Source organism: Triturus cristatus, chromosome 1_2 (assembly GCF_964204655.1).
Source record: "Triturus cristatus chromosome 1_2, aTriCri1.1, whole genome shotgun sequence".
Lineage (NCBI taxonomy): Eukaryota > Metazoa > Chordata > Amphibia > Caudata > Salamandridae > Triturus > Triturus cristatus.
This window is the reverse complement of record NC_140580.1, coordinates 661,639,978-661,654,525: the sequence shown is the minus strand read 5'-3', so window position 1 is coordinate 661,654,525 and position 14,548 is coordinate 661,639,978. Positions and strand designations below refer to the sequence as shown.

At 51.2% G+C, this 14,548-nt stretch overlaps 1 protein-coding gene across 10 annotated transcripts in view; it reads left to right on the top strand.

The window, feature by feature from the left end:
• ARHGEF10L (Rho guanine nucleotide exchange factor 10 like) overlaps positions 1-14,548 on the top strand; it is a 585,939-nt gene that overhangs the window by 540,802 nt on the left and 30,589 nt on the right. For all 10 annotated transcript variants that reach the window (XM_085608202.1, XM_085608218.1, XM_085608210.1 and 7 more), the window contains one exon: positions 14,130-14,301. In XM_085608202.1, the coding sequence (XP_085464328.1) occupies positions 14,130-14,301 (172 nt within the window). The remainder of the gene's footprint in view (positions 1-14,129; positions 14,302-14,548) is intronic.

Here is a 14,548-nt window from a genome sequence, read left to right as displayed (position 1 = left end):
GATTAAACTCGTAATCCGACAGGCAGTCTGACTACTGGTTTGGCGGTCTCGGAGCGGGAGCTGGAGTGGCGACCCACTGCGAGACTGCCAAACTCGTAATCAGGCCCATAGTGTTTTGCTCTTTCCATGCCAGATGTTGGCTGCTTTACTTGATCCTGTCTCTGTTAGGCTTTAGCCACTGTACATTGGCCTGTCCTCCTTTCCCCGTGCTGTATTTGTCTCCCTTTCCCCATGGCAGATTCCAACCTGTCCCATCTCCATTGTCTTTACTCATTCATTTTGTGTCTCATTCTGGTTGGTCTCCTGCCACGTGGGCAGGCTTCTTGCACGTGCCCGTTTGTTTATTTTACCTCTTTTCCACTGACCTTGTGTTATCTACTGTCATAAATCAGGGGTTATGTTTTGACTGACGGTATCACATCTAACACAAGGTTCTGTATGGTGCTGCAGGACCCCACCGAGCCTTGGCGCACAGCAATAGTTAAGAACCTTTGAAAAGAACCCAGATGCAGAACCAGAGCACAAGCATAAACAGTTAGGAGCTGAACTGCAGTCGGATGTGGCTAGGTGTAGGGTTTACTTACGGTGTTGTGTGTGCGCGTGTATTAAATCCCTACGTTCTCCCAAGTGACTGGTAATAAAATTCGCCCCACACCCCTCCTTTCTCTCAGCCTTTCGTCATTTCCCTTTATAAATGAAAGCTCCCGCAGCATACATATGGCAAACGACAGCAGCGCACATTTCCCTCCCCCAGCCCTGCGGCCATTGCAGTCTTCAATTAAAAGTGAGCTGGAAGTACATGGAATTGATTAGTGTGAGTTCCTTAGAAACACATTTACCTGTCCCCCCCCCCTCCCCCCACCCCCGTGTGCTGCCTCCCCACTTCCCTGGGGGCATCAGAAACAACTGGAGTGTAGCAAGGAAATCTGTCCTTGAGATGGAGCGAATGTGGCGCGCAAGAGAAGGCCGAGCTCTGCCTTTGGAAGAGTCAGACCAGGGGCGCGAGCCCGACAACAACAGCCTGGCACTGGGAGGGGGACTCAGGTGTGGATAGCGCAGCGCGGGACAGGTATTGAGATCCTGGAGCAAACAGGGCAACCACAGCCTGGAACAGAGAGAGAGAGCTGTATACAGGTGTGAGTAAGGCAACCACAATCTGGCAGGGAGAGAGAGAGAGAGAGAGAGAGCTGTACACAGGCACGAGTAAGGCAACCACAGCCTGGAACAGAGAGAGAGAGCTGCACACAGGAGCGAGCAAGGCAACCACAGCCTGGCAGTGAGATCGAGAGAGCTGTACACAGGCACGAGTAAGGCAACCACAGCCTGGCATTGAGATCGAGAGAGCTGTACACAGGCACGAGTAAGGCAACCACAGCCTGGCTGTGAGACCGAGAGAGCTGTTCACAGGCACGAGTAAGGCAACCACAGCCTGGAACAGAGAGAGAGAGCTGTACACAGGTGTGAGTAAGGCAACCACAATCTGGCAGAGAGAGAGAGAGAGCTGTACACAGGCACGAGTAAGGCAACCATAGCATGGCAGTGAGATCGAGAGAGCTGTACACAGGCACGAGTAAGGCAACCACAGCCTGACTGTGAGACCGAGAGAGCTGTACACAGGCACGAGTAAGGCAACCACAGCCTGGAACAGAGAGAGAGAGCTGTACACAGGTGTGAGTAAGGCAACCACAATCTGGCAGAGAGAGAGAGAGAGCTGTACACAGGCACGAGTAAGGCAACCACAGCATGGAACAGAGAGAGAGAGCTGCACACAGGAGCGAGTAAGGCAACCACAGCCTGGCAGTGAGATCGAGAGAGCTGTACACAGGCACGAGTAAGGCAACCACAGCCTGGCAGTGAGATCGAGAGAGCTGTACACAGGCATGAGTCAGGCAACCACAGCCTGGCATAGAGAGAGAGAGATGTACACAGGAGCAAGTAGGACACCTGCAGCCTGTCACACAGAGAGAGAGCTATACACACGCACGAGTAAGGCAACCACATACTGGAACAGGGAGAGAGCGAGCTGAACTCAGGAGAGAGTAAGGCAATCACAGCCTGGCAGTGAGATCGAGAGAGCTGTACACAGGCACGAGTAAGGCAACCACAGCCTGGAACAGGGAGAGAGTGAGCTGCACACAGGAGCGAGTAAGGCAACCACAGCCTGGCAGTGAGATCGAGAGAGCTGTACACAGGCACGAGTAGGGCAACCACAGCCTGGAACAGAGAGAGAGAGCTGTACACAGGTGTGAGTAAGGCAACCACAATCTGGCAGAGAGAGAGAGAGCTGTACACAGCCACGAGTAAGGCAACCACAGCCTGGCATTGAGATCGAGAGAGCTGTACACAGGCACGAGTAAGGCAACCACAGCCTGGCTGTGAGACCGAGAGAGCTGTACACAGGCACGAGTAAGGCAACCACAGCCTGGAACAGAGAGAGAGAGCTGTACACAGGTGTGTGAGTAAGGCAACCACAGCCTGGCAGTGAGATCGAGAGAGCTGTACACAGGCACGAGTAAGGCAACCACAGCCTGGCATTGAGATCGAGAGAGCTGTACACAGGCACGAGTAAGGCAACCACAGCCTGGCTGTGAGACCGAGAGAGCTGTACACAGGCACGAATAAGGCAACCACAGCCTGGCAGAGAGAGAGAGAGCTGTACACAGGCACGAGTAAGGCAACCTTAGCATGGCAGTGAGATCAAGAGAGCTGTACACAGGCACGAGTAAGGCAATCACAGCCTGACTGTGAGACCGAGAGAGCTGTACACAGGCACGAGTAAGGCAACCACAGCCTGGAACAGAGAGAGAGAGCTGTACACAGGTGTGAGTAAGGCAACCACAATCTGGCAGAGAGAGAGAGAGAGAGCTGTACACAGGCACGAGTAAGGCAACCACAGCATGGAACAGAGAGAGAGAGCTACACACAGGAGCGAGTAAGGCAACCACAGCCTGGCAGTGAGATCGAGAGAGCTGTACACAGGCACGAGTAAGGCAACCACAGCCTGGCAGTGAGATCGAGAGAGCTGTACACAGGCACAAGTAAGGCAAACACAGCCTGGAACAGAGAGAGAGAGAGCTGTACACAGGAGCAAGTAAAGCAACCACAGATTGGAACAGAGAGAGAGCTGCACACAGGAGCAAGTAGGACACCTGCAGCCTGTCACACAGAGCGAGAGCTATACACAGGCACGAATATGGCAACCAGAGGCTAGCAGAGAGGGATAGAGCTGTACACAGGAGCGAGTAGAGCACCTGCAGCATGGCACAGAGAGAGAAAGCTGTACACAAGCATGAATAAGGCAACCACAGCCTGGCAGAGAGAGAGCTGTACACAGGAGCGAGTAAAGCAACCACAGTCTTGCACAGAGAGAGCTGTACAGAGGCACGAGTAATGAAACCACAGTTTGACAGAGAGAGAGATACACAGGAGCGAGTAAGGAAATCACAGTCTGGCAGAGAGAGAGAGCTGTGCACAGGCACAAGTAAGGCAACCACAGTCTAGTACAAAGAGAATTGTGTACAGACACGAGTAAAGCACCTGCAGGCTGCCACAGAGAGAGCTGTAAAGAGGAGCGAGTAAGGAAACCACACTCTGTCAGAGAGAGAGCTGTACACAGAAGCGAGTAAGGCAACCACAGTCTAGCATAGAGAGAGCTGTGTACATGCACGAGTACAGGCTGGCACAGAGAGAGCTGTACACAGGAGCGAGTAAGGCAACCCCAGTCTGGCACAGAGAGAGAGCTGTACACAGGAGCGAGTAAGGCAACCACAATTTAGCACAGAGAGACCTGTACACAGGCACAAACAGGGCAACCACACTCTGGCAAGCAGGGAGAGAGAGAGCTGTACACAGGAGCGAGTAAGGCAACCCCCGTCTGTCACAGAGAGAGAGCTGTACACAGGCACGAGTAAGGCAACCACAGTCTAGCACAGAGAGAGCTGTGTACAGGCACGAGTAAAGCACCTGCAGTCTGCACAGAGAGAGCTGTACAGAGGCACGAATAGGGCAACCACACTCTAGCAGGGAGAGAGAGAGCTGTACACAGAAGCGAGTAAGGAAACCCCAGTCTGGCACAAAGAGAGAGCTATACACAGGCACGAGTAAGGAAACCCCAGTCTGGCACAGAGAGCTGTACACAGGCACAAGTAAGGCAACCACAGTCTAGCACAGAGAGAGCTGTGCACAGGCACAAACAGGGCAACCACACTCTGGCAGGGAGAGAGACAGAGAGAGCTATACACAGGCACGAGTAAGGCAACCACAGTCTAGCACAGAGAGAGCTGTGCACAGGCACGAGTAAGACAACCACAGTCCAGCACAGAAAGAGCTGTGTACAGGCACGAGTAAAGCACCTGCAGTCTGCACAGAGAGATCTATACACAGGCACGAATAGGGCAACCACACTCTGGCAGGGAGAGAGAGAGCTGTACACAGGAGCGAGTAAGGAAACCCCAGTCTGGCACCCAGAGGGAGCTGTACACAGGCACGAATAAGGAAACCCCAGTCTGGCACAGAGAGCTGTACACAGGCACAAGTAAGGCAACCACAGTCTAGCACAGAGAGAGCTGTGCACAGGCACGAGTAAGGCAACCACAGTCTAGCACAGAGAGAGCTGTGCACAGGCACAAGTAAGGCAACCACAGTCTAGCACAGAGAGAGCTGTGCACAGGCACGAGTAAGGCAACCACAGTCTAGCACAGAGAGAGCTGTGTACAGGCACGAGTAAAGCACCTGCTGGCTGGCACAGAGAGAGCTGTACCAGGAGCGAGTAAGGAAACCACACTCTGTAAAGAGAGCTGTACACAGGAGCTAGTAAGCAACCACTGCTTGGCAGAGAGAGCTGTACACTGAAGCGAGTAAGGCAACCACAGTCTAGCATAGAGAGAGCAGTGTACAGGCACGAGTAAAGAACCTGCAGGCTGGCACAGAGAGAGATGTACACAGGAGCGAGTAAGGAAACCCCAGTCTAGCACAGAGAGAGAGCCGTACATAGGAGCGAGTAAAGCATCTGCAGGCTGGCACAGAGAGAGCTGTAAACAGGCACGAATAGGGCAACCACACTCTGGCACGGAAAGAGAGAGCTGTGCACAGGAGCGAGTAAGGAAACCCCAGTCTGTCACAGAGAGAGAGCTGTACACAGGCACGAGTAAGGCAACCACAGTCTAGCACAGAGAGAGCTGTACACAGGCACGAAAAGGGCAACCACACTCTGGCAGAGAGAGAGAGAGCTGTACACATGAGCGAGTAAGGCAACCACAGTCTGGCACACACAGAGAGCTGTGCACAGGGACGAGTAAGGCAACCACAGTCTAGCACAGAGAGAGCTGTGTACAGGCACGATTAAAGAACCTGCAGGCTGTCACAGAGAGAGATGTACACAGGAGCGAGTAAGGAAACACCAGTCTGGCAGAGAGAGAGAGCTGTACACAGGAGCGAGTAAGGTACCTGCAGTCTGCACAGAGAGAGCGGTTCACAGACATGAATAGGGCGACCACACTCTGGCAGACAGCTGTACACAGGAGTGAGTAAGGCAACCACAGTCTGGCAGAGAGCGAGAGCTGTGCACAAAGTGAGTTGTGTACAGGCACGAGTGAAGCACCTGCAGGCTGGCACAGAGAGAGCTGTACACAGTAGCGAGTAAGGAAACCACAGTCTAGCATAGAGAGAGCAGTGTACAGGCACCAGTAAAGCACCTGCAGGCTGGCACAGAGAGAGCTGTACACAGAAGCGAGTAAGGCAACCACAGTCTAGCATAGAGAGAGCAGTATACAGGCACCAGTAAAGCACCTGCAGGCTGGCACAGAGAGAGCTGTACACAGGCACAAATAGGGCAACCACACTCTGGCAGAGAGAGAGAGAGAGAGAGCTGTACACAGGAGCTAGTAGGCAACCACTGCTTGGCAGAGAGAGCTGTACACAGAAGCGAGTAAGGAAACCACAGTCTAGCATAGAGAGAGCTGTGTACAGGCACGAGTAAAGCACCTGCAGGCTGGCACAGAGAGAGCTGTACACAGGAGCGAGCAAGGAAACTACACTCTGTCAGAGAGAGAGCTGTACACAGGAGGTAGTAAGCAACCCCTGCTTGGCAGAGAGAGCTGTACACAGAAGCGAGTAAGGCAACCACAGTCTAGCATAGAGAGAACAGTGTACAGGCACCAGTAAAGCACCTGCAGGCTGGCACAGAGAGAGCTGTACACGGGCACGAATAGGGCAACCACACTCTGGCAGAGAGAGAGAGAGAGAAAGAGAGCTGTACTAAGAATCGAGTTAGGAAACCCCAGTAAAGCCCCTGCAGGCTGGCACAGAGAGAGGGCTGTACACAGGAGCGAGTAAAGCATCTGCAGGCTGGCACAGAGAGAGATGTACACAGGAGCAAGTAAGGAAACCCCAGTCTGGCACAGAGAGCTGTGTACAGGAGCGAGTAAGGCATCTGCAGTTTGCACAGAGAGAACGGTACACAGGCATGAATAGGGAGACCACACTCTGGCAGAGAGAGAGCTGTACACAGGAACGAGTAAGGCAACCACAGCTTGGCAGAGAGAGCTGTACACAGAAGCGAGTATGGCAAGCACAGTCTGTCGGAGAGACAGCTGTGCACAGGCAAGAGTAAGACAACCACAGTCTAGCACATAGAGAGCTGTGTACAGGCAAATGTAAAGCACCTGCAGGCTTTTACAGAGAGATCTATACACAGGAGCAAGTAAGGCCCCTGCAGTCTGCACAGAGAGAGCGGTACACAGGCATGAATAGGGCGACCGTACTCTGGCAGAGAGAGAGAGAGAGAGAGAGCTGTACACAGGAGCGAGTAAGAAAACCACAGTCTGGCACACAGAGAGCTGTGTACAGGTACGAGTAAGGCAACCACAGTCTGACAGAGAGATAGAGCAGTGCACAGGTACGAAGTAAAGCAACCACAGTCTAGCACAGAGAGAGCTATGTACAGACACGAGTAAGGCAACCACAGTCTAGCACAGAGAGAGCTGTGCACAGGCATGAATAGGGCACCCACACTCTGGCAGAGAGAGAGCTGTGCACAGAAGCGAGTAAGGCAACCACAATCTGGTAGAGAGAGAGAGAGCTGTACACAGGCACGAGTAAGACAACCACAGCCTGGCGCAGAGAGAGCTGTACACAGAAGCGAGTAAGGCTAGCACAGTCTAGCACAGAGAGAGCTGTACACAGGAGCAAATAAGGCAACCACCCCCTGGCAGAAAGAGAGCTGTACACAGGTACGAGTAAGGCAAACACAGTCTGGCAGAGAGAGAGCTGTGCACAGGTGCGAGTAAGGCAAGCACAGTCTGTCAGAGAGAGAGAGAGAGCTGTACACAGGAGCAAGTAAGGCAACCACAGTCTAGCACAGAGAGAGCTGTACACAGGAGCAAATAAGGCAACCACAGCCTGTCAGAGAGAGAGCTGTACACAGGCACGAGTAAGGCAACCACAGTCTGGCAGAGAGAGAGCTGTACACAGGTGCGAGTAAGGCAACCACAGTCTGGCTTAGAGAGCATGTCACATATACGCCTGGACATACACATCACATTCACACCCCCAGGTATGCTATGGGTGAGGGTACCGTCTGGGTGGTTTCATTGTTCAGCCGAGCTTTGTATTTAGCTTAAAAAGCACACCCAAAATGGGATCACCCATGCTGGCCCTTTGTAGCCCCTGAGGCACCTGCACCTACCTCCCACCTCCAGGACCGCAGACAGTGTCTGGGGCTGCAGAGTCCTACTCAAATTGGCCTGTTCAACAGACGTCAGTGCTATAAACTGACCTCTCAAAACTGCAGCAGGTCAGTGTCATACTGTGACCTTACCAAATGGCCACAGGTCAGGACCTTACTCTGACCACACAAACTATCAGCAGGTCACTGCCATACTTTGACCACATAACGGAGCACAGGCCAGTGCATTAGACTGACCACAGAGGGAGCAGTAGGTCAGCACCATACTGTGACCACATAAAGTAGTAACAGGTTAGTGCCATACTGAACTGCTGCTGCTTCAGGTGGTAAGATTAGTTCAAAACAGCGGTAAATATCAACACCATGCTCTTGTCGTGGCTGCTACCAATATGCAGTGGCAGGGTAGCAGGGCAGCATCTGTGGCAGGGTACGGAGGGTTGAATTTGAAAAAAAGAAATGTACCTGACCCCGTGGCTGCTTCGTGCTCCAGTGCTCCTGGCAGTCCCTGGGACACACTCCCTATCCAATCCAGATGCTGCTCTCATACTGTAGAAATAAAAACCTTTTTAGGGGTACACTGATGAACCTGGTCCTTAAACCAACAAAGAAGAGATTGGCACGGAAGCTGTAATATCAAAAGAATGCATTTATTAACCTCACATGAGGGACACTGCATCAACACGGTACCCTCAGACAACTGTAGGAGGCAGTCTAAGGAGTACAAAGAACATGGGCATTATATATGCATTTGTTGCATAGTCAGCATGAGACCAAGGGGAGGTACTGGCACATACAAGAATAGTTATTGACTAATACGGGTATACAAAAATTGCTTGCTCAACAAAGTGGGAGGGGAGACATTTCTCCTTACATCAGTAAAAACAGCCTGACAGTTATATACTAAGAGCAGGTGAATTCTGGATGCTACAGGTCTTTCTGAGCATGTGGAAGGCTCTGGCTCAGTGCTGAAGGAGATAACTATATCACATGACACAAGCAGAATACAAGGGCTGTCAACCGTGAAGAGGGAGAAAGCACATGGCGAGCACATGGCTAACTAAAATGGCTGCCACAAACAAAATGGCTTCAGCTGATGCTAACAGCCATGGCAGCTAGTTTCCACAATACAATAAGAGCAGCACTGGGATTGCCCCAAGCGGGCTGGTTTGATGCTCTGCTTAGGCACAGGGAGCTTTTGCTGTTTCTACACCTGTTTCCGGGTTAGAGAAACCTAAGTGCGCATGTCTGTTTGGCCAGCCAAAAAGACATGCGCACTTAGAAATGCACATAGCACTTCATTCCTCCTCCCTCCCATGGCCAGACCCTGCCCCTTCCTACCCACTCTGCCTCAGCCAGCAGCTGAAAAATAAAACGATAATGAAATATTGTTTTATTTTTCAGCTGCTGGCTCTGAGCCAGTGGGGCGAGGCTCCTCCGCCATTGTGGAGGAGCCGCCGCTGCATGCTCTGATCAAATGAACCAGGAGGTTCAATCAACACCATGCTCTGTGCACCCGAGAGAGCAGGTCCATGCCATGAATGCACTATACACCTGAATGAGCAGGTCCATGCCATGCTCTATGCACCTGAAGGAGCAGGTCCATGCCATGCCGTGCTCTATGCACCTGATGGAGCAGGTCCATGCTACGCTCCCTGCACCTAAAGGAGCAGGTCCATGCGATGCGGTGTGCACCTGAAGGAGCAGGTCCATGCTATGCATGCTCTATGCACCTGAAGGAGCAGGTACATGCCATGCATGCTCTATGCACCTGAAGAAGCTCATCCATGCATACTCTATGCACCTGAAGGGGCAGGTCCATGCCATGAATGCACTATACACCTGAATGAGCAGGTCCATGCCATGCTCTGTGCACCTGAAGGAGTAGGTCTATGCATGCTCTATGCACCTGAAGGAGCAGGTCCATGCCATACTCTGTGCACCTTAAGGAGCAGGTCCGTGCCATGCTCTGTTCACCCGCAGGAGCAGGTCCATGCCATGCAAGCTGTATGCACCTGAAGGAGCAGATCCATACCATGTATGCTGTATGCACCTGAAGGAGCAGGTCTATACCATGTATGCTGTATGCACCTGAAGGAGCAGGTCCATGCCATGCTCTGTGCACCTGAAGGAGCAGGTCCATGCCATGCTCTGTGCACCCGAAAGAGCAGGTCAATTACATGCATGCTCTATGCACCTGAATGAGCAGGTCCATGCCATGCATGCTCTATGCATCCGAAGGAGCAGGTCCATGCCATGCTGTGTGCACCTGATGGACTAGGTCCATGCCATACTCTATGCACTCGAAGGAGCAGGTCCATGCACCCGAAGAAGCTGGTCCATTACATGCATGCTCTATGCACCTGAAGGGTGCTACACAAGCAAATGATGGACGGAATGCTGAACGAATCATTCATTCACCCCCAGTCAAGAGATCTGGGTTAAATCCATCGTTCTTTTGCTCACCATGCCACCCCAGTTTAGACCCAGCCATATGCACCTGAAGGAGCAGGTCCATGCCATGCATGCTCTGTGCACCTGAAGTAGCAGGTCCATGCCATGCTCTGTGCACCTGAAGGACTAGGTCCATGCCATGCTCTGTGCACCTGAAGGAGCAGGTCCATACCATGCTCTGTGCACCTGAAGGAGCAGGTCCATGCCATGTTGTGCTTTATGCACCTGAAGGAGCAGGTCCATCCCATGCATGCTCTATGCACCTTAAGGAGCAGGTCCATACAATGCATGCTATATGCATCCAAAGGAGCAGGTCCATGCCATGCTCTGTGCACCTGAAGGAGCAGGTCCATGCCATGCATGCTTTATGCACCTGAAGGAGCAGGTCGATGCCATGCAAGCTCTATGCTTCCGAAGGAGCAGGTCCATGCCATTCCATGCTCTATGCACCTGAAGGAGCAGGTCCAAGCCATGCATGCTCTATGCTTCCGAAGGAGCAGGTCCATGCCATGCTCGGTGCACCTGAAGAAGCAGGTCCCTGCCATGATCTGGGCACCCGAAGGAGCAGGTCCATGCCATGCTCTGTGCACCCAAAGGAGCAGGTCCATGCCATGCTGTATGCACCTGAAGTAGCAGGTCCATACCATGCATGCTCTATGCATCCGAAGGAGCAGGTCCATGCCATTCTCGGTGCACCTGAAGGAGAAGGTCCCTGCCATGCTCTGGGCACCCGAAGGAGCAGGTCCATGCCATGCTCTGTGCACCCAAAGGAGCAGGTCCATGCCATGCTGTATGTACCTGAAGGAGCAGGTCCATGCCATGCCGTTCTCTGTGCACCTGAAGGAGCAGGTCCATGCCATGCTCTGGCCACCCGAAGCAGCCGGTGTGGTAATACAAACATGCCACCTTGAGTTTAGTATGAAAATGTTTAACAAAGAGCCGTGGGCGAAGGCTGAACGGTGGCGAGCTCTGCTCTTTTTGTGCTGAATGCTACACTGAATGCCTTTGTGCTGCCCTGTTTTCTTGCAACGGTGTTAGGGGGTTTATATTCACTATGAGAGACAAATATTTCTATGCCATAATCAGGCATTGAAAGTCGCAATCCTCCAACCCCCCCTCCCCTCCCCCCCCTAAATTATTTTGAAAAGAAACATCGGTTTGAATCTGGTGCCTCATTGCTGAAAGGATAATGTCTTCCTTTCTTTTCTTTTCGACGTAATGTTGCTTAGCATTCCCAACAGCCTTGACCCTAAACACGTACAAAGTAGGAAGCTAACGTGTTCTTTGTTTATGGGGTTTTGTTAAGCACCGAGAAGAGCACGTCACGTGTCCACGCGTTGAACCGTGCTGCTTGGAAGTGATGCTCTGGCCTACTTGATTGGCTCTGGTACACATGGTTATTGGATGCAGGATATTCGGTCCTTCAATGCAAGAAGAACATCACAACCAATAGGATTTCACTTCTATGACCAAGTGTTAGAAAGATAGTGCACTATGGGATGCCCCTTCTGCTCCCAGCCACTGGGTATCTTTCTAATTCCAGTGAGAACTACTAATTCCCATTGCCAGAGAGGCCTTAACATGGGGCCATCCTGCATCTTGACAACTGTCTGCTACCAGCTTGATCACAGATGTGTTGTGTGTTCCTAGAACCAAGCAGCTAGAGAGGAAATGGCGAACCCCAGTTATGAAGCAGGACTGGGATCTCTGCATCTGGTAATCAAGTGTATGAAGTCAGAGGATTTCTGAATATGGAGAGCGAGGTTTGGAAAAATATTCTTGCATTGTTGAATTGTACTGCTTTATATATATATATAGTGCTTTCCATACACCTTAGAAGCCCCAAAGTGTTTTTCGGGTGGTTGAGTGAGTAGCACTCGGCATGCTCTACATCGTTGGTAGTGTGTTGTTTTTATGGTAGTCTGTGGGTTTTGGTGTCATGCTTTAGACTTGGAAGTGTGCTCCAAACTTGCTGCTGTGAATTGTTAGATGCTCTAAAACATGGTATTCAGTATAAATATGTGAGGCATATGGACTCATTTGCACATACCTACCCCAATTACCCTAGCAAGATGGCGTATTCTGGCAATGGGGTGTTTTGACGTAGGAATGGGACTGGCTACATCCGGGTGTGGCAGTTGTTTCCCCAAATTATATCAATAGACCCCAGTAGTGAAGAAGTTCCATCCCAAAGCAAAAGAGGCACAAGCCGAATCCATTCGAAAGCGGTGCAGCATTGGGTCTATGGTTTCAATCCAGAACCGACGAAGGCACAACCCAAAAATAATCAGAGACATCAAAGTTGTGGGTTGATGGGACCAACCCATCTGTAGTAATGGTTCTTCCAAGAGTTCTCTACACACAGTGCAGTAGTGGGTCGGTCGGTCCACCCAGAGAGGTGGAGACTGTTCAGAACTGGATACCACAAAGACAGTAGTTAAACTAGTGCCTGGGGTCAATGGAAGTCTTGTGGAAGTTATTTGCAAGTAATAAGGTGATTAGGGTGCAGGAAGCTAGCAATAAGAGGTAAAGGTGGCAGGAGCTCCGGCCCAATGTCATTCTAGGCCTTGACAGGTCCGAACAGGAATGTCATAACTGGAGTGGAGGTCACCCTTTCCCTATACAGTGGATCTGGGCGCCCTGGAGGGCAGATTTCTAAGGCTAGGAAAAGTCAATCACCAGAAAGAGGAGGCAAGCGGTAAGCGGAGGTCCAACACATGAGGTCATACATGGCCAATGGCATACCCTCACACATCGTGCACTTGCACTTGGAGGAAGGTGGGACAGAGAAGAGCAGGAGCAGTGCTTAATTTGTTTGTTTTTTAAAAGTGCCGGAGCCCTCGTCAGTAGGCCACTGTGGTTTGCACCTTGCATTGCCACTGTACTAACACAACTACTAGCCATCAGAATGCTACAAGTATGACAATTCAGACTGTTCAAGTGCCGCCAAAGCCTTAAGAATGGCTTGGGTGGCAGGTATTAGTTGTTTTTAATGTATATTGAATTAGCATGCAACTGTTTTTCTGCTCATCTTTAAATTGCACAAAGAGCGCAACCATGTGGCAGCTATCATAAATGCAGGTTCCAGCAATTAAATGCCGGTGCCGGTAATGAAGTGCCTGCGCCGAGCACCGGAAACCACCGGTTCAAATTAAGCACTGGCAGGAAGTAGATTGTGCCTGCAGAAACACCTTAATGGAGGTAGACAGAAAGAAACCAACAGCCCCAAAGGAAAATATATTTGAAGTGTTTTTTTTCCTACTTCCATTCTAACCAGCATTCAGACACATAATACTTTTTCCTTTTTCCTGGTGGGTGGACAACTGGTTAGTCGCAGCATCAACAGTGCAGAAAATTTAAATAGACCTGCACTAATGCAGTTACCATCTGCCTTTTCTACTGCGCCAGGTGCACCGCTATGAGGCTCGGGGATGCAGTTTTGTGACTGAGAGGAGCCTCTTGCTTGGTGTAATATGACCAGATAAGAGTGGGTACCTAAAAGATAGTACCTGAGGAGGGATCTCCTAAGTAGCGCAGTATCGAGAGGTTCGACAAGTGGTGAACCATATAGGGCAATGAGATGTGCCCAGGCCATGCACCCAGGTCAGGAGGCGGGCAGCAGAGAAAAACTGGAGGTGTTGCTGAGGCTGGTCATTAATGACACCATGGAATTTGGAAACAACTACCCTTTAACCAATCCTGTAACTCAGTCAAGAAATATTTTGTTATCTGTGATGCATGCAGGATTAGTAACTTGTACCAGCCTGCCATACTGAGGGCTCGAAAAGGGAAAGCAAATGGTCTTGGATGGACTGTGTCAATAAATAGGCAACTGTCCCATGTGGCATTCTTTAGTCTGCTAATTCCTGCCCTGCAGCATGAATGCAGCTGTTGACCATTTCTGTGTCTGCACTACCTAAGGATGAAATAAGGCTGCTGGAAGTGAGTCTGCTGTACTTTATGCCCCTTCTTTTCTCTCTTCTCTCCACTATAGGGATTCGAGGCTCACCAGGATCCGGAGGTGGGTGTCACACAGATGGTGAAAGCAGGCAGTGGCGTGTGGATGGCTTTTTCTGCAGGCTCCTCCATTCGCCTCTTCCACACTGAGACCCTGGAGCATCTACAGGAAATTAACATTGTGACGCGGACCACACTGCTCCTGCCAGGTGAGGGGTAGTGGGCACACGCGCCACACTCTGCTGCTAGTTCCATGCCAAGTCATGAATTTGCTCAAGGTCCAAGGGGAGACACAGTACTGGGCAGTATCCATGATTGTTACTCTCTTGTTTAGTGTCGAGCCTGCAAGAGCATGCACCAGTGCATGCGTCTCACTTGTTTAGTGTCGAGCCAGCAAGAGCATGCACCAGTGCATGCGTCTCACTTGTTTAGGGTCGAGCCTGCAAGAGCATGCAC